The 18,977-nt window shown below is 41.6% G+C and overlaps 2 protein-coding genes across 3 annotated transcripts; one reads left to right on the forward strand and one right to left on the reverse strand.

Moving 5' to 3' along the window:
* The first annotated feature begins 9 nt into the window (after positions 1-9).
* Positions 10-10,749, forward strand: LOC135346705 (ataxin-7-like). Of its 2 annotated transcripts, none has more exons than XM_064544423.1 (12): positions 10-308; positions 1,079-1,147; positions 1,559-1,663; positions 1,970-2,185; positions 2,392-2,468; positions 2,582-2,730; positions 4,077-4,245; positions 4,563-4,696; positions 5,623-5,675; positions 6,540-7,288; positions 7,525-7,705; positions 9,754-10,749. In XM_064544423.1, the coding sequence occupies exons 1-12, from the start codon at positions 251-253 to the stop codon at positions 10,365-10,367; spliced, it is 2,574 nt and encodes an 857-aa protein (XP_064400493.1). In that variant the 5' UTR covers positions 10-250; the 3' UTR covers positions 10,368-10,749. The 2 variants fall into 2 exon arrangements, with proteins under 2 accessions (XP_064400493.1, XP_064400494.1); XM_064544424.1 differs by lacking the exon at positions 10-308 and adding an exon at positions 374-471.
* Positions 10,750-10,854: 105 nt separating this feature from the next.
* LOC135346710 (blastula protease 10-like) lies at positions 10,855-18,958 on the reverse strand. Its single transcript, XM_064544432.1, has 7 exons — positions 18,853-18,958; positions 16,406-17,649; positions 15,894-16,010; positions 13,670-13,796; positions 12,577-12,983; positions 12,039-12,086; positions 10,855-11,629 (listed from the first exon to the last, which is right to left on the reverse strand). Exons 2-7 carry the CDS (start codon positions 16,680-16,682, stop codon positions 11,094-11,096), a joined length of 1,512 nt encoding a protein of 503 aa, XP_064400502.1. The 5' UTR covers positions 16,683-17,649; positions 18,853-18,958; the 3' UTR covers positions 10,855-11,093.
* Positions 18,959-18,977: the final 19 nt, after the last annotated feature.

Consider the following 18,977-nt stretch of genomic DNA (forward strand, 5'->3'; position numbering starts at 1 on the left):
AGGCTGCCAACAAAAGAGAAATTCAAAACAAAATGGTCGCCAACCTCTAAGCGTTGGCAACATACACACAAGCTTCTAGTCAAGGCTAGAGTGTTTTCTATAGCTTAATTACTACTAGTGTAAAATCTATGTACACTAGACACCGTTCAAATGCAGCTGGAGCCAAAAAGACAGACAAGGAAGACATTTTCTAAGAAAGAATTTGAAAGGCGTTGGTGCTTGTTGTAGGCAATTGTGTGCTCGTGTTGGAATGGAGGGGGGAAGGGGCAGCACTTGGGCTAATTTTGAAGAGACTGCTCAAAAGAATGGTATGTGGGTTTGTATATTTACTCTGTCTGTGGTGAAAGCTATGTGCAAGATTAAGAGTTCATGACCTCACTCTAATTAAAAAGCACTGCCATGCATTCTGAGCCTAAAGATCCCTTCAGATTGTGTTCTGTAGTATTTTAATGAGTTTACAAGACATCTCAGGTTTGATTTTAATGTCGTAGTAGTAGCCATCAGCTGACTCGAAATAACAAACCTATCGGAGTTGGTGTTTCTATGTACATGTCACGTAATCATCTCATCCATGTATGTGGTATACTTTTTACGTCCTTTATACATAATGCACATACTTGAAGAGAAGATCATTCAAGATGCGTGAATTCATATCTTATTTATACATTATTCATAGTTCCTAGAAATCGGTGTATCACGTGCTTCTTCATGAGCCCAATAACTAAAATGAATGCCTTTCTTTCTTTTATCGGATCAAGCGTGGTGAATAGTGTTCTAGCTTTACGGTGTACGTTTAGTTTCATGTATTTCTACAGTATTACTGTATCTACTATTCTACAGTACCTACTACTGTATTACCCCACTAGGATTGTATCGTACACAGCACACCCATACACAGCACACCCATGCTCATTACATGTAATGTGCCTGTCCTTGTATGAAAGTTGCTTTACTGTGACAGTTTACAGTACTTACAATAATTATAACATTTTAACTCACCGTTTGTAAATCAATAATGAACCTACATGTACATTGTGTGTTTGTCTGTATTTCAGTTTACATTACCTCCCCACTCCAGATGCTCTGATGGGCTGGCCCCCGTCTCGTAACCCCCTCTCCCCTACTACAGGCAGGCTCTGCAGAGAAGGTAAGTGTGTACACTTGTACCAGTCTGTTCATGGTAGGGTGGGTATACAGCGTCCTCTTGCACCATAGGCTGAGTGGCCCTCTAATGAACCTTAGCATCCACTTTATTTCATAGTCTGTACTATTTGTTGTCCCTACCTGTAGGTGCTCCCTCCATAATAATATAATTATAGTGTCACTCTGTGTATGTGCACGTGTGTGTGTGTGCGTGTGCGTGTGCGTGTGTTTGTGCGCGTGTGCATGTATGTAGTGCTTGTTGGTAGTGTTATCCAACTGGCAATTCTTCCTGAGTGTACATGTATCGGGGGGAAGTACACGTGTGTTTATATGGCTTCTATGTTCTAGACTGGTGTCCTTGTTAGGATGTAACCTAACTCTACTCAGTGCCCTTAATGTGTAATGCCCCCCCTAGATATGGCGATATACGGTGAGGAGCCTGCTCTGGACAGCTTGTCTCTGGTGGTGTGTGGGGACTGCGGGCGTGTGGTCAAAAGTCAGGCGCTAGTTAACCATAAAGGTATGATGTGTACAGGTATAATGTGGGTCGTTTGCTGTCACCAATTCCATTGTACACGTACATATTGTGTAGGCAATTTTTGAGCGTATATAATATACACTCATGCCATTAATTAAAGATCAATGTACCTGTATGCAGTGTGGTGTGCGAGTGTTGTGTGTTAACCGTGTAGATTGTGTAGTGCATGTTTATCCCTGACAGAAGTATACGTGAACTTCAAATTCTAAATTTATTCCTCGTACATTAACAGTGTAGGCAGGTAAGGCCTTATTGTGTACATTTTTTATGCCTTCATTTTCCACACAGAGCAATACCACTCTCAGCAGTTGGACATCCCGACCCCGCGTCCTGTGATACCTCCCTACACTCCCCCACTGAGGACCCCCCACACAGTTGGCCTGTCGTCCAGTGCCATGAGTACCCCTCTAGGGGGTGTACGAGGTGACAGGGTCATGGGATTTACTGCCAGTGACCTACCGTCAACCGCATTCAGTGGAGCCACTACAGTGAAGGCAATAAAGGGTGAGAAAAGAGGGTGCTTGCATGTACACACATGTTCATATGAATGGCCGAGTTTCAGTACTGTACTTTTTACAGGTGTATGAGATTTTCATTTTACAGGTGTACAGTGCACTTAAAATGTGCTTGGAAAGGCTCTCTATACATGTAGTTACTGTGTATGTGTGTCACAATATAAGGTACACATAATTATAATTATCATGATGCAGAGTATGACCCTACCCGTCACTGTGGTGTGTGGATTGAGGAGGAGAAGAGACAGTGCACCCACTCACTCAACTGCAAGGTGTGTTTGTGTTAAATTATATACACACGAAATCTCACATTGTAGTTGTCCTTTATACGTGCACTGTGGTACTTTTGTGGTCAATTGTTAGTTATTTTAATATTCCCTTTCAGATCCACTCTCTGGATGCCCGTCAGAGTGTGAGGGGGAGGAGCAAATCTTTTGCCCTCCTGCTCAAAGAGAGGAAGCTGAAAAAGAAAAAAGAAAAGTTACCAAAGAGGACTGATTCTCAGCTTCCCACAGCTTCAACGTCCTCAATACTGTTAGTCATTCTTGTCTTGTGTGTCTTACATGTAAGTACATAATTATTGCATTGGGTAGAGTGAATGCGCTCCATTTGTAGACTGCTACAGCTGCTCAAGGATCAATGAAGTGCAAGTATAGGCTTCCAGCATAGATAGAAGAAGAAGGATTGGAAACAGTGGTGCACGTGACCATTTAACATTAACATGTAGTTCTACACAGAGGCTTCAAAAACTATCTGCTTTTCGTCCTATTTTTTACCGTGTAACTCGCTCGAAATAAGAAAGTTGTGTTTTCTTGAAACATAATTTCCTTTTTATGGCACGCCTATTCTGTGAGTCACGTGTGGTACTAGCTAATGACTGACCACACCCAGTAAAAGGAGACATTCAAGTAAAGTTATGAGCTTCAAAGTGCTAGATAATGTGTAGCATCCTAAAATAGGTAAGTAGAAGTGAGCTGCACAGAATCAGCTACATTTTCTTGTAGTTTATTCTCCACATTGTGTAAAAATAGGCATCGGCTTGGCTACCTCTGCAATCTACGCCCTTACAGATACATTGTAGGCTTGCTAAAGACAGCCTCGATTCAACCGCGGAGAAGAGCGGATGTTCATTCGAGGGTACTTCCATTCCCAATCCCTCTCTTTCCTTTATCTCTGCTTCCAGTAACTTGTTCCAGTAGTGGATTTGCAAGATAATGCTTTGTTCTCGAGTTATGCCTAATTTTTGCTTACTTGGAATGCCATTGCAGCCTTTTCAGAAGAGTGCGTAGCAAAACTTGTCCATGGAGTGTTGCTACTCTACTTAGTAGTTACATGTAGCTCTGCACTATAGAACACTAGCTATTAGTAGCTGCAAGAGTGAGAGAGAACTGCAAGGCTCTACTGTACTGATGCAGCAGCCTTTGTATTTTTGCCATCCTTTTTAGCAACAATCATAATTAACTCTCTGAGTTTCCCTGTGATTAGCCTGATACAAAAATGTTTATCATAATTATGATATCACGTGTGTATTAGCACTAGCTAGTAGCTTTATGTTATATAGCTTTGACACACCCACCGAGGCATCAGCACCAGTGGTGCTTTCATTGTTCCAGTGTCAGTGTCTTCATTATTGTCTGCTTTTTCTTTCTGTACCTTTTCTTGGCTGTTGGTTGCTATTAACACTTGCCATTAACACTTACCATTTAGTATCTGAACTAGAGAACTAGAACTTACTCCACCCTATATTGTCACACCATGTGGGCGGTCACCTGCACTATCTGTTTGGTACAAGGACCGATAACGACTGGTATGATAATTATTATACTCCGTTAGTGATTTGTCTAACCCCCCCCCCCCCCCTACATATACATACACCACAGATCCCCTTCACCCACCACTCAGCACTTTGAGTTAGTGAGTCCGGTGAGTGCTCCTTCATCTGTTGGCCAACCCTTCCTGTCAGAAGGTGGTGGTCTGACCACGCCCCCCACTGAGCCTAATGACGAGGCTGTCCCTGTGGACATGGATTCATTCCCCAAGCCACTTGCTGTGAGTTGCAATGCTGATTGCTGTACTGTACATGTACATCGTAATTCCTTAATCAACGAGGTTTTAGGCCACGATGCTTAACTCCCCCCCCCCCCCCGTTCATTCACCATTGTTTAATCAAGGGCCAGATGCTTGCTTACAAATGTAGCCTACTACACCCCGGCATTTAATCTAGAAAACATCGGTACATGTTCAACTTGTACATTACAAAACTGATATTTTGAAGACTCTATACAGCTAACACAGCGAGTTGATTGAGCATAATCTTCCTGTAGTAGTATGTTTGTACCTTGTGTGACATTGTGCTATCCCTGTAGGTTTGTTCGTTTGGTTTACGCTCCAACTTGAAGGGATGTGGCCAGTTGCCAGGGCGATGGACGGACAGTCTTCGAGCGACTCTAGCTACTCTTAGTGGAAGGACTAAAGACTATAGCCACACCACCTTACACCGGTGAGACCTGGTTCAGTTCACTGTGACTTCAATCGTGTGTCTAGTATGTACTCCACTGTTCTTTACCTGGTACAAATTATCAGCATAGTGAAACCTGTTCATAGTAGTCAACAGTGATTGTGTTAAAGAGGTGACCACTAACACAGGTACAAACGCATACAGATTGATTGATTGAACTATTAACCTGGTTGTATTGATATGGCCAGGAGCACATTACAGAAGGAGCATCTAACTCTACATGGGTGTGGGAATCACATCTCGTGTGTTTTCCTAAACGCCGCATCGCCTTACATGTATAAGAAAAGTGCGTAAGTACTGTGTACATAAATTACAGACCGCGGTTAGCCTGTGAATATCATTATGAACGGATTTTGTATGTAGTGCAGCAGCAGGAGAGCTAGGTTGAGCCAGAAACACCTAAAATAAATAGCTAGGTTTTTGATGGATGTTGGTATACATCATTGAAGAGACTGTCACTGTACAGAAAATTCTGAAAGAGGAGCACATCCAATTACTTTGTAAAGAGAAAGTCTTGCTAGACCTAGACTAACACATCTAGGCGTTCTGTTTTTGCAGTAGAGAGTCTTGCGGGGTTCTTAGAAGAGAGAACCTACTATCAGGCCTATACATTGTAGCTAACTAGCTAGCTGTTAGCTTTTCACTTTTACTGCATTGGTAAATGTGCACCGTCAGCTCAATTAGCACTCGCCCGCAGATGATTATCACCCACTTAGCGGTTTTGCGTATAAGGTCATGCTTTGCAAATTCGCACGAGATGCGATTCCCCAACGTAAGACGCTCCTTCTGTAATCTGCTCCTGATACGGCTGATCGACCTGTTGCAGGGTGACCACTATAATTTTTTAATGTACTGCAAAAAGCTTCTTTTTGTAACTGTATTGTATGACTGTATGCTTTATTGTGCAGGAAACACAGCTATAACTCGTTATCAAGCCAGAGAGCACAGAGAAAATATTACAGTAAGTTGTGTGTATGTATCCCAGATTTAGTGAGAACTGTAATTTTATGCATGAAGTTTGCTTACACTGTTTCATGTATTTACAGTACCTACATACATGTACAGTAGAACCTCGATTATCCGGACACCTTGGTTCCAGAAGCAGGCCGGATAAGTGAATATGCCGGATAATCAAATAGATAAACCACGCCTTGATCCACCCACTTTATTGATAAACAGCAGTGCCACATGGTTGTATGCGCATGCGCAGAAGATAAGCAGGCATGTATCCATGGTAACAGCTGCAACCCGCATGCGCGTTTGAGGGACACGCCCATTTTCTGATCTGATAACAAGAAAACTGCCAAGCCGGATAATCGAGGTTCCGGATAATGGAGGGCCGGATAATCGAGGTTCTACTGTACCGTATTTACTTGATTAAATGCCCTCCTTGATTAAACGCCCATCTCGTTTAAACGCCCATGGTGAAAGCAGTAAACGCCCCTCTTAAATAATCGCCCATGTATGGGGCGTGGCACTGTGGGTGGAGCTGAACTAGCACGTGGAACCAGCTGAAACAATGGCAGCATGGAATAAATAGATACTATTTATGATGGCAGAGAGGACACAGAGGGAGAAACACCACTCCTACGACTTAGATTGAAGCTGAGAGCTGTGGCAGCAGCCAAAAAGAGCGTAATAACTGCTGGTGAGCAAGAGTTTGAAGTAGACAAAACAATAAACGCCCGTTTCGAATAAGCGCCCTTCTCGTTTAAACGCCCCCTCTACAGATGTTGCTAGGAAATAAACGCCCGGGCGTTTAATCAAGTAAATACGGTATGTTGTACTGGGTACACAAAGTCACATCCATTATTTACTTCCTCAGATCATCGACATCACAGACAACGTCTAAATCTTCCTTCCCAGCCATCACTCAGGCTCCCTGTACCACCTCATCCACATCCCCCACCACACACACCTTCACACCCTCTCTCCTCACCCCTCACGGCAAGCACAGTCCTCACAAACATATCCTCACTTGTCAGCCTCTCATCATCCCCACACAACCCTTTGTCATCACCGGCAACACAAGAAGACAGCTCCATGGACACTCGCGTGCCACCAGTCGAAAGGTCAACTACGACGATGACCCCATCTTACACTCATATTGTTAACCCTTCGATCAGTGAAGGAATGCTACCTGAAGCTGGTTCAGGGTTCTTAAACCATGCTCTTGGCCACCTAATGCCTCAACATGAACAGCCTACAGAGAGTATGGAAACAGAGTCTAATGATCAAATGCAAAATTCAAAACCCTCTGGTAAGAAGTCCAAATCACGACGGACCAAACGAAAGAAGCATAAACAGTCGAGGATCACCCTAGACAACTCTGCCAGTGTGGAAGAGTTGCGTAACTCCAATGACTCCAGACACGAAGACAGGGCTACTCCTGGGGACGTATGGAACACTCGTGGTGACCAACCTTCCGTCAATGGAGCACTCTCCGACACCCATCTTGAGACAGAAGTTAGAGGTCAGCCCCCACCCACACAGAGATCAGGGGTTAGGGTGAAGGAGGAGCTTGTCAGCGATACAGAGGAGATTGCCTCCTGTCACCAGGCACCAACCACTAAGGTGAGGACGGGGAAATTAGGTGTGAATAAGATGTTTACAGTATACTGTTACGTGCATGTACACTACCCGCCATACAACCAATGCATTGAGAATTGAATTACAAGCTTCCAAGAGTTTTGAGAACCCCTACATGTAGTAACCTGAGTCTATCACATGCATGTAGCGTGTTTGTATAATTATACCTGACTGTACATGTCCACTGTAGCAAATCTTAGTTTACCCTTCCTCCCTCACAGTCTCCAACAGTTGGTCTCAATGGAGTGGTTGCCCCAAACGTTGCCTCTCCAGTGCATGCTACCTTTAACTCGGTCAACTCTCCTCAGTCGTTTGTCATCAATCCCTCCCGTCAGCTCCCTGGCACCTATCCCCTTATGACCACTCTCTCCCCTCACATGCGGAACATGCTACCAATTCCAGGTGAGCTACATGTAGATTACCTTAATTATGGCTTCCTAGTACTTTTAATGGTCATAATAATTATACTACTGTACATGTATACCGAAGCTACATGTGTAGTTTAACCTCAGTGTACATGTTGTTACTCGAGGCGCGCGTGGGCGGCCACGGGTATAGTAGTCTGTTGGTTTGTTTGTGATGGGATTTTCTACTCACCTGGATGCCACAGCACTGCGTTTACAGCATGGATAGCCTTCACACAACAGTATCTTGTTTTAAATAATAGCAGACTTTGATGTTAAAGCTCCTTTGTCGAATAAAAGCGAGCAAAAGCTAAACTTGCACATGGCCTTGAGTCAAGGTACGGGATCACTTCAGCTGTAAATACGTAGTTAAGGCTTCATTACGTATTTTCAGCTGAAGTGATCCCATACCAGGAACAATTGAATAGGCCTACGGTCAAGAAAGTAGAATTGTGACAGGTTGTTGACTGAGTCTGGATCCTATACTCCAGCTTAGCAGGAGCCATACTTCTCTTAGTCTAAGACTCCAGGCTTCTTTGCTGTGATCCCAGTCCACAGTGCATGTCTCATGTAGTTGTACGTTGTTAGTTTAGTTTTATTGCTCTTGAGTTGCTGTGCTAGTCATAGGCGTAGGCCTAGGCATGCTACATGCACTGCATTATAATTATACCATTCCTCCGTTTTCTTTAGTATCATGTCACCAGCCGAGGGTTTGCACTTCAGTGCTCTAGTTTGTTTGTTTGTGATAGCCTTTTCTACTCACCTGGATGCCACAGCATTGCGTTTACAGCATGGATAGCCTTCACACAACAATATCTTGATTTAAATAGTGGCAGATTTTAAAAGCTTCTTTGTCGAGCAAAAGCTAAGAACCTTGAACTTGCACATTGGCTACTAGCTACACGTGGCAGACTATGTCTTTGCAGCTGAAGTGATCCCGTACCAGGAACAATGGAATAGGGTCACTAAAGTAGAAAGCTAGAATTGTGACTGGTTGTTGACTGATCCTATACTCCAGCAGCCTGGCAGGAGCCATACTTCTCTAAGACCAGGTTTCCACAATCAGGCACTGTTCTCAAATGTTTCAGCATGCATGCCTCTCCAGTCTGGTAGTTTTATATATATTGCTCTTGAGTTGCCAACTTGCCATACACGCTACTAGCCTCCTTCACAAGGCCTCAACAAGGAGGCCTGCACTGACTGCTAGCGCATGCGCAAAATTATTGGACAATTTCCCCATAAAGTTTCCCATTTACCAGAAAAAATATCCTGAATAAGTATACAGACAAAGAATACAAATTCATAATATTAAAGTCATACACATAGCTAGCTAGCTAGCTAGCTAGAGACAGAGCTGTACGTTTGGTTACAGCAGCTATTTCTTTCTGATAGATTCTACATGTAGACTTTCACCAAGGTTAGTAGCAGATGGGCGTGGCCTGTCCGTATAGGCTATTATCAGTCTTCACTCCGTTCAGACGATTGTCATCCACACTGTTGCAGGCTGTGAGTCTTTTGTTAACATAGCAGGCTAAGGCTAGCTATTAGAAATGCTATTAGAAATGCTATCAGATAGGCTAGAAACCTTCACAATCGAACTTCTATCTACTTTCTTCAATCCACTTCCGTTTGTTGTGACGTCATTGTTTTACTGAGCATATACGATGTTATCCAAATTACCCAGTTTGGTAATAGGTAGCGCATGTGCAAACAGTCGATACCAGGCCCTCTCTTCGAGGAAGAGCGGCCTGGAATCGAGGCTAACATGCTACATGCACTGCATGCATTATATCACTAGCTCTGTTATATCACTAACTCTAGTTTCTTTATAATCATGTCACCAGCCGAGGGTTTGTACTTTAGTGCTCTAGTTTCCAATTACTTTTTATAGTACATGTGCATGTCCTCGTGAAATTGTTGCAGGAAAACAGTTGGTACTCTTTTCCACAGAAGGCAACATTAGAAAAACATTATGCAGTACATGAAAATGTATTTGCTACATTGCCAGACACTTGTTCATTTTTTATATGTTTTCTCTCACTCCAGGGATGCCGCAGAATGCCAATCTGTTTCCGTCTCAGCAGGCTCCTCGGTTTCAACTGGCGACCAATCAAGTCACGTCTCCCGCTGGCACCACCTCTCCCCTCCACCCCGGCCTACAACTCATACCAGAGACAATACAGAGACAAATTATGCAACAAAATGCTGCTCTCCTGTTTGCCAGCAACAATGCCTTCTTGCAACAACACCAGCTTCAGCAACAGAGCAACAGTCTCCCTCCTGGTGGCTTCATCAACCTGGCTTCAATGAGGACTGGTCAACAACAGAAATCGCCCTCTCTCGGAGGAGTGGCCCCTGGGTTGCCACAGTTACACCATGTTGGAGGATCCACGGGGCCTGGTAACCTTGGAAAGAGTGGTCAAGTAACACCACCGATGTTATCAAACTTTCAACTACCAAACCGAGCATCCCAACCAAATAATAAAGTCCGAGCTCCCATTTCGCACATACCGTCTACTACCCAGAGAAGTTTACCCCAACTGTCGTCCCTTGGTCAAGCTCAGAGTATTCCTGGCCTCAATCAATCTGTTTACCATCATGGAAAACAAGTCAACACTCCTTCTAGTGCAACTCAGAGATTCCCGTCACAGGTCACGTGATATCAAAGGTGTGTCATGTGATTCATTGCATGGCACACGGCTTGTGTAATGAATCCTGGACACGTAGCTCTGTGCTTGGTTTATTTATATATACATGTTCCTCTGTTCTGTTTGTGAATGCTTGGGTTCACTTTTTATCATTTAGTCACTCTTCTCTCACAGTACGAATTTGTTACCTAATCAAGATCAAAACATTGTCACAATGTTAAATTCTTCGCTCTCAATAAATTGCACTTTTATGCAGCAGTTTGTACAGCAAACCCCATCTCATTTGCTTATTAGCAGCTCTTCTTTATTGGAAAATTGTACAGTCTAGTCTTAATTGTACATGTATGTCACAGTCACTTGTGTTGCAGTGGATATTATGTTGCTCATGTCTGAATAGTATTTATCAACTATATACCACTTACAAGCATAAGGATCTTTACCAAAGGTTTTAGGAGGGCGTGGCTAAACTAGATCTAATGTTTCTTGCATTTGCATGATAATTATAAAAGCTTACAATTGCTTCATAAAATTGTTTGCTGCAGAAATGACATGCTGGTATAAAGGTGTCTTTGGAATAATATATACGGCTGATAAAAAATAAAAAGTGACTTGGATGATTGATACGTACTGAAACAGACAGGTTGTGCTCAATCCACAAACGTGTCCAGTGAAAACACAAGTCAGGGGGGGGGCTATTTACAAACGAACAAACAGCTACGAAAATCACAAAAATCACACCTAATACTTTTGAACAAGGAACCACAAGTCTAGTCTATTACAGTCATCGACAGTGCCAGTTTTACATCGAGTAATTGTACAAGTCACATTTTGTGCACAAGACAGTGCATATACAGCGTCATTAGTCACTTTCTGCTGCAAAGTTATTTTATCGCTGTGTTTTATTACCAAATCTAATGGATTCTTCCCCCGTGCGTCAATAGTAAATATCTGCTGTTTGCAAGGCTCTTGTCCACCACATTGTCCTGACAGTGAGCACATAGTATCGTTAGTACAGTAGAGTGGAGCAAAGGTGGGTCCATTGACAGTGCTTGTTTCCCATCTGATTGATACTGTGTCCCCTGATCTGATGATTTTATCGTCCTCTGATCCGGAGATCTTCCTGATAGAAATAAGGTTATCGGGACAGTCAAGTGCATCGTAATATTTAAATAATCGACCGGCACATTCGCTGAGTGTACAGTTGTGAGCATCGCACACTAGTCTCTTCTTGTAGTGCTTCACCACACTCGTAGGGGAGAGCGTGATCCAGTTACCTGCATGCAGTACAATGACAATGGAAGAGCTAACACAACACAACAGACCATTATCGTAGACAATGAAATCAACCCATTAGCAATGGACATGCAACATGTACAATACTTCTATGGCTTAACTCTTTGCAATACCGTAGAGAGCATCAAACATAATTATGTGAACTTTGGAGGGTTGATCACTTTGCAAACATAAATTGCCAAACCTAATTTACACTTGCCAGAATGCAATAATTAGATCGCAAAGGGTCAATTTTTCTGCTGATTTGGCTCATTCGCAAAGGTTTTTACCCGCAGAATATTCTAGTAATACGGTACAATGTCCGCAGTATATTATTATGCAAATGTGAGAAAGTTCCACCATAAAATAACAACCTACAGGCATGCTAAGCTGTAGCTAAACATTTTTTACCGTCTTTGATAAAGTCGGCATTTGTTGGTAGGATGTCGTTGTTAGCACCTAAAGGAATAGAAACATAAATACTGTCAATGACCATGGATAGTTGTATAGTGCATGCATGGAGGAGTGGTCAAGTACATGCATGCACATGTGCTCCATAATGGGCTGTGTCTCATAATGAAGTTAACACAATGACCAGAGGCCACACTGAACATATAAAATAATAATTAATTAATATAGCCATGCAGCCAGAATCGTAGAAAATCCTGTTGGCACACTTACAAAATTTAGCAGTCGGCACGAGGCTTATTACTAACAATCACTTTATACTAGACGCACACAAAACAATAGAAGCCATTACAGGCACAACATAAGGATTTTCGTGACAAATAACAGACACCCCACCATTCCAACAATAGTATTACGTACATGTGCAGATGTACCTTACTTCCTGTAAAAATCAAACTCTTTTCTTGTAAACTAATAATTATAATGGGAAACGGTGAATCAATTTTCCCTCTAACACCCAGAGACAAATATCTGAACTTACCTATGTCCAAACACGGATAGATGTCGTTGATTAGTTCCTTGTCTATGCGGCTGAGTCCTTTTCTCTGCCCGATCACACCCTCATAAATACTTAAAGGAACGAGAGTTTTCAAGCCATTACGGGAATACTCATAAAGAGAAAAATGCATTATACTCGCATAGTCATATGGAGCACCGACTGCTGCAACATGATCTTGTATGTCGAATCTTCTAAGAGCGTTCGGTAGTACGTTGTCCCTGAGGACTTGTATAAATCGGTCTCTGTCTCTTCTTTCGTGCTCATGGTAGAATCCCAGTGCATGGCCTAGCTCGTGCATGATGTGTCCGCGGTTACAGCTTAAGGTTAGAAACACTGGCTGTCCGGTAGAAAAAAATTTGGAATCTATTCTGCCCACTAATGAGACACACCTGGAGAGTAAGTAGACAGTGATTAATCATTGCACAATGAAGGTATAGTAACCTTCTGTGATAGAGAACAGAACATTTTCAGTCAGCATTGTATCACTATGCATGTACATGTAGTCATGTTGTAACTATTGACACTATCAACCTTTTAGACAGAAGTACTTTGGATAATGTCCTCAATTACCTCACTACATGTATATGGAAATTAACCTTCCTAAAAACATTGAACAGCTAACTATATAGTACACGCAGTCCAGGGGGTGTTTATATAGGATTCAATGCTACACAAGTGTATGGACCAACAATTCTAGATAGGGTAAAGGATCAACTTCAAAGTGTGTGTGGGAACGATCAAAATACAACGAGCAGCGGTCCTCTACGGCAAGTCATTTAACTATGAATTCCATGCACCATTAGAAGCCACGTAGCTATACTCTTGTCACATGAACCCATTTAATCACACTGCTAGGTGGCAAAAACACACAGAGAAGGTATGCAGAGAAGCTATTGTATATAAGTATACTGACAGCCAAAACAATAGAAAGGCTATAGTCTAGGGCATTGCAGGTATTCCTTGAGTGGTAAGTGGGTGTGCAAGGCTTGGTAGTGTACGTGCGATCAAAGGCTTTAGGCGTTTGTGATGTGTTTTCACAGAGAAATACAGAATAAAACAGTGTGCTACAACTTACTCCCCCGTTCTACTGTACTGGTATCGAATGAAGTTCTTTTCATCTGTTCTCTCCACAAATTTAATGCAGTGTGTTTGTTTCATCCAAGCACACATGGCCTTCACTGCTTGCCTTTGCATTCTCAGCGCTGTGTGTGTGTATGTGTTATTATGTGTGGCACGTTGTATCGATATACATACACTGGTGTACAGAAGTACACATATGCCAAATGAATATAATTCTAACTTTCCTCAACACATACCAATGTGATACATTGCATATTCATAGTTTACACAAGCAGCTAGTGTATTGATAATGCAACCCTCAGCAGAAAACCAGACCGACAACATAAAAGCAATACATATTATGAGGCCATAAATGTGACTGAATTATCTTCATAAGCTCCATATAAAATCAACACTCTGGGGGGCCAGGTGCAATATATGTGGCGCCACAACAAACAACCACCACGCATTCTCCCTAGGGCTAGCAACAAAGATCGTTTATCTAATCAGTAGATTTTGACCCCTAGGAAGTTTTGACCTCCCGTGCAACTACCACGATCTCACCACATGATCAAACATACACCCCTTTAAGTTCCCCCGACTCACACACACAAAGAGAAAAGGTCACACATTACACACAAACTAACTCATACTTATACTAATTGCCACACAGAAATAAAGTCTAGATGGTTAGTAAGTAGTGTTTATCATTCTAACTTTAAGAAGTCAGTTAAATCAGCTACAGGTAAAGTGCTCCTGCAAAGACTAACGCAAAGCTAACATTTATGGTTACTTCAAATGAATGTCTTGACAATTAATAGTTGGTTCGAAAGCAGTCTATATAACAGGCAAATTAGTCACGGTATAACACAATTAAGCATTGTGGAGATTGTGTGTACCAGCTGACAGGGCAACTACTATTGTAGGTATAGGAATTAGACATAATTTTGGATAGTATCATAGCAATAAATCGTCCAGCACTTAAACAACTGATACAGTGTATAGGACCATAAATGTATCAAATGTATCAAAAAATAGGTGAAGAAAGTGACTACGGATGAACCGCACATTCTATAGAGTATTGTGAAAGTCATCACATGGCCATTGTTAATTAGCAGTAAAACCACACGAGACAAACGCTATGTCTAGTTCCCTATTAGCTTTAATTGAAACAAAGCCACGAAGTTATTCGCTATAGGTTGAATCTATTATATTGTTTACTCCCAAGAGTAATATGGTTACCTAGGAAAAGTAGACACACTACATATATTTAGTGGCATCGGAGTGCCGGGAACATACAGAAATTCTTAAATAGACATAGCTGTCCATGTCATTATAACATCCGCCATTCGTGGAGCTGCAGAAATGTACAGTTGTAGGATTTAATTTTGACAAGTGGTGTCTTGCCAACTACTTCAGATGCACTCAAGATAAGTAATAATCTTAACCACAATTGGTAATAATTTATACCAGCTGAGCACAGTACCTATGAATATCATTAACTGTGAACCACACTTATATAAACTAGGGAAGAGGACTGTTGTTCTAACGAGAGAACAAGGTATAAATATGATACGAGATAATTAAGCGAGGGTAGCAAGCTTAAGGTAGACAAGAAAAAAATCAAACTATTCACATTGCATTTCTATACTCTACTTCAAATGGTTTTTTGTCAATTAATTTCATACGTCAACTGGTATGTTATTGAGGTGTTTTTACTTCCCTACCACCAGTTGTAAAACGAAGCCAGAGCAAGCGACTGTTCAGTCAACATTAATAAATATCGTGGATGAATGAACCTGCAACGATAAACTATTCACGCACGCAAACAACTCATTAACTAACATAACGGGAGTTGATGATGCAAATATTTGCACAACTGATACCACCACCCAGTCCCCAGCGTACCAACGGTAGGGTGTGCATAATTATATGCTTATATAAGCCTACGGATAGGTATGCACAAGTTAAATTATAAGCAGGTTACACCTGCTTATAAGACAACTTGTTCTGTTGCTCCCTGAAGACATCCCATAAGAAACAATTAGTCAATTACAAAAATCAGACTACGCCTTACACTTGTTAATAACCTGGCTTAAAGTTATGATGATTATGCTACAGATGTAAGTCCTTCAAAATAAAGGGGAGGGGCTCAGCAAACACATGTTATTGAATTACACCAAGTAAAGAAAACTAGTAATCCAGTTTGCTTGAGGATATGAATGAATAAACTGACTTACGTAGTCCTTTGTCAAAGACGTACGGTACTGTTGCGTTTTCCCATGCTCCATGGTTAAATAGGCTACGTGACGCTCTTCTTTCTCTAATAGAATCTGTCACATTATCATCATCAATGCCTGTGAGTGAGTGTGTATGTGGATAAGGAGGTAATGAATGCATGTGTGTAACTCTGCATTACATTAGTTGCGTCAGAGTACCGGGAACATACAAGAATTTCTTTAATGAAACCACTAAAGATGCACGTAGTGGTCACTGTTCTATTCAAGATACATAATAAGTTAATTAGCTCTTTACAGAGGAACCCTAAACAAGCTTCGGCATGCCCCTAGGCAAAAGTCACCACCAGGACCACATTGGTTTAGTACAATGGATGATTACACTACCAGGCCACCAGTTGCAGAGCTGGCTAGATGCAGCACCTGATAGGTAAGGCCTAAGTAGGGGCTCAGAATCCATACAAAAGCTGAGGTAGCTAGGTATGATTTTGTACCATATACGAACAGGCTTTTACCTTCACCCAAAAAATCTTTGTCCACTACAAGTCCATTGCAGACATCGGATAAAAGAATGGCAAATAAAGGCACCAGCAATAGCCAGTGAAGTGTTGTGAGTTTCATGTTCCCTGATAAGGTTCTGTGTAAATCTGCTGCTGGCTCATTATCAGTTCTGTGTCTGCATGGGGCTGTACTGCTTGTCTTGCAGGACATTGTGTGACAGCAGAGTCCAATTGATGACAGTCTTGAGTGCTTACAACACACATTTGGAGTTGAATCAGACTTTATTTCCATAGCTAGCTATTAGCTTCTGCTAGCTATAGATCTAAGTAGCCTTGAAACTGTACAAGCTAGTTTGGCTACTAAAACTATAAGAGATATAAACCATGCAGTACAGCCACTTGCACGTTAATACACACACAGCTTGGGTTAATAGCCTGGGTTACAACTTATCTCGACCACAGGTTCACTTGATTACTATGCGCACGGGCATGCGCAGTAGATATAACAATTTGCTGCGGGGAAACTCAAACCCCAATGGATGCTCTAACACTGTAAACTAAGAGCATGTGCTAGGAGCATTTAATAAGGCAACCATCTGGAATCTCTAATCAGACACGAGCTCATTATTGAATTTCAAACATGCAAGAAACATTTTATTTTTGTCTTTGAGCTCGGGAGCATTTACTTCAATCAATCACTCTTAATTAATGGCAAAACATTTAATGGCAAAACATGGATACATAAAGTATCCCAATGTGAAAACACGCTAGTGATTCATAATCACATGTACCACAACAAGCAAATCATACACATGTAGCTCACACTACATGTATGAACAGCTGTTGTCCATTGACATGCTACTCTATAATGCATCAGTTTGTCAGAAAGTCTGGCCACACCAATGTTTCATGGACCTTTGAACCCCGAGAATAGACCAGGATGGCAGGCCAGAAGCAAAATAGAAAACCATAAACAGAGTCACAAAACACCACTTTAGCAATTGTTGCGTTGCAATCTGATCTCTCACCTTGACACCTAATTTTTGAATTTTGCCCGAAAAATCCGTGAAACATATTTGGTATGGCCTTATTGCTTATTGTGGATATTTTATTGTTAGCATCTCTTTTGTGATCCCAATTGTGCATGTCACACCTTATCTTGTGCAACGATTTCCATCAAACTGTTCACTCCAATTGCATCTCACGTCACACCTTATCTTGTGCAACAATTTTTCCATCAAACTGTTCACTTGCAAACACTGCAGGGGGGAGTGACAGTAGTTCCTGACCATCTTAGGGCAAAACCACCAATTGCTACATGTATATAGATGCCTTCGGTTCATGTGAAAATTCTTCCCACATTCCATTAGAATAATTGTTGACATTCAGCAATCAGTGTCAATAAACACAAATCACAAAATGCAATGTAATAAGCCCACACTGATCTTAATGATCATGATGTAACTTAGTCTCGTACCAGCACTCTATTGAAACGCAGGTCAAAGGCTGGTGCTAGACTATACATGTATATGTATAGTCTCAGTATAACTTCAGCTCCCATTATGCAGTATAATTATTATTGTGGATTGCATGTATAGAGAACATCTATAGCTTGAAAGTTACCTCAAAACTGCAAAATTAGAGCAGTATAATCTATAATTATACAGACACATGCACTAGTGTCTGTGACACAAACTGTAATTCATCCCAGTATTGCAGGTAATGATCATTAAGTCAAGAAGCTACCCAACCTACTCAGCCATGGCCTTTCTTGGATTGCTGCCATGCATGCAAACTGATACCCGTATGGTGTGAAATTTCGAGGCATTTGATTTTCGTGGAAGTGCCTCTAAAAACATTTCGTTGAATGATTAATTTTTTGCTTAATTAATGACGTTGCATCTTTTGCTAGATAATTTATTTCGTGCATGGATCCTAGGATTGCTACCGTAGGATTGCTACCCGTACTTGATGTATACCGTATAGCGGGTATATTTCGAGGGTATAAATGTTCACGGTTTTCGCGGATTGAGCCTGTACCGCGAAAATTTATACCCACGAAAATTTATGAATAGTATAGGCGTGTTCAGTATTATGGATTTGAGGCTAACTGTGTGGAGGTACAGCTGCATGTTGATGTGCGCATGCGCCAAAAGGCTGGAACTCAGACCACGAAAATAAAATCCGCGAAATCCTTTGTAATGGTCCATCCGTGAAAATTTATACCCTCGAAATATACCCGCTATACTGTAGCACAAAAATGTTCATTTTGGAGTTGGAGTGGTCCACTTTTAGAACCTAAAAAATAACGTTCAATCCAAGCGGGTGCTTAAATTATGGAAGCGCGTTACAGCTAGTGTAGTGTCTAGTGCAATCTCTTAGACACGCAGGTGGGGATCTACTGTGTGATTTTTGGTCTCATGTATATCAACCATGCAGGCCAAAAAGTAAAGGAGACTTACCTTAATGCCTTTTTAATAAAATATTAACAACAGAACTGTTCGTAGTGCACAATCCTGACTGGCTAGTATACGTCTACAATATTAGGCCCATTGCAGTATTTTAGCTAGACTCACATCCCCCGGAA

The sequence above is a fragment of the Halichondria panicea genome, chromosome 13, assembly GCF_963675165.1.
Source record: "Halichondria panicea chromosome 13, odHalPani1.1, whole genome shotgun sequence".
Taxonomy (NCBI): Eukaryota; Metazoa; Porifera; class Demospongiae; order Suberitida; family Halichondriidae; genus Halichondria; species Halichondria panicea.

Coding starts and splice junctions, on each gene's coding strand:
- LOC135346705 (XM_064544423.1), top strand. CDS start 251: ATGGAGGGGGGAAGGGGCAGCACTTGGGCTAATTTTGAAGAGACTGCT. Junction 4,246..4,562: donor CATTCCCCAAGCCACTTGCT/GTGAGTTGCAAT, acceptor CTATCCCTGTAG/GTTTGTTCGTTTGGTTTACG. Junction 5,676..6,539: donor AGCACAGAGAAAATATTACA/GTAAGTTGTGTG, acceptor TTACTTCCTCAG/ATCATCGACATCACAGACAA.
- LOC135346710 (XM_064544432.1), bottom strand. CDS start 16,682: ATGGAAATAAAGTCTGATTCAACTCCAAATGTGTGTTGTAAGCACTCA. Junction 16,011..16,405: donor CAAAGATTTTTTGGGTGAAG/GTAAAAGCCTGT, acceptor ACTCACTCACAG/GCATTGATGATGATAATGTG. Junction 11,630..12,038: donor TGCCGACTTTATCAAAGACG/GTAAAAAATGTT, acceptor TACTGCATGCAG/GTAACTGGATCACGCTCTCC.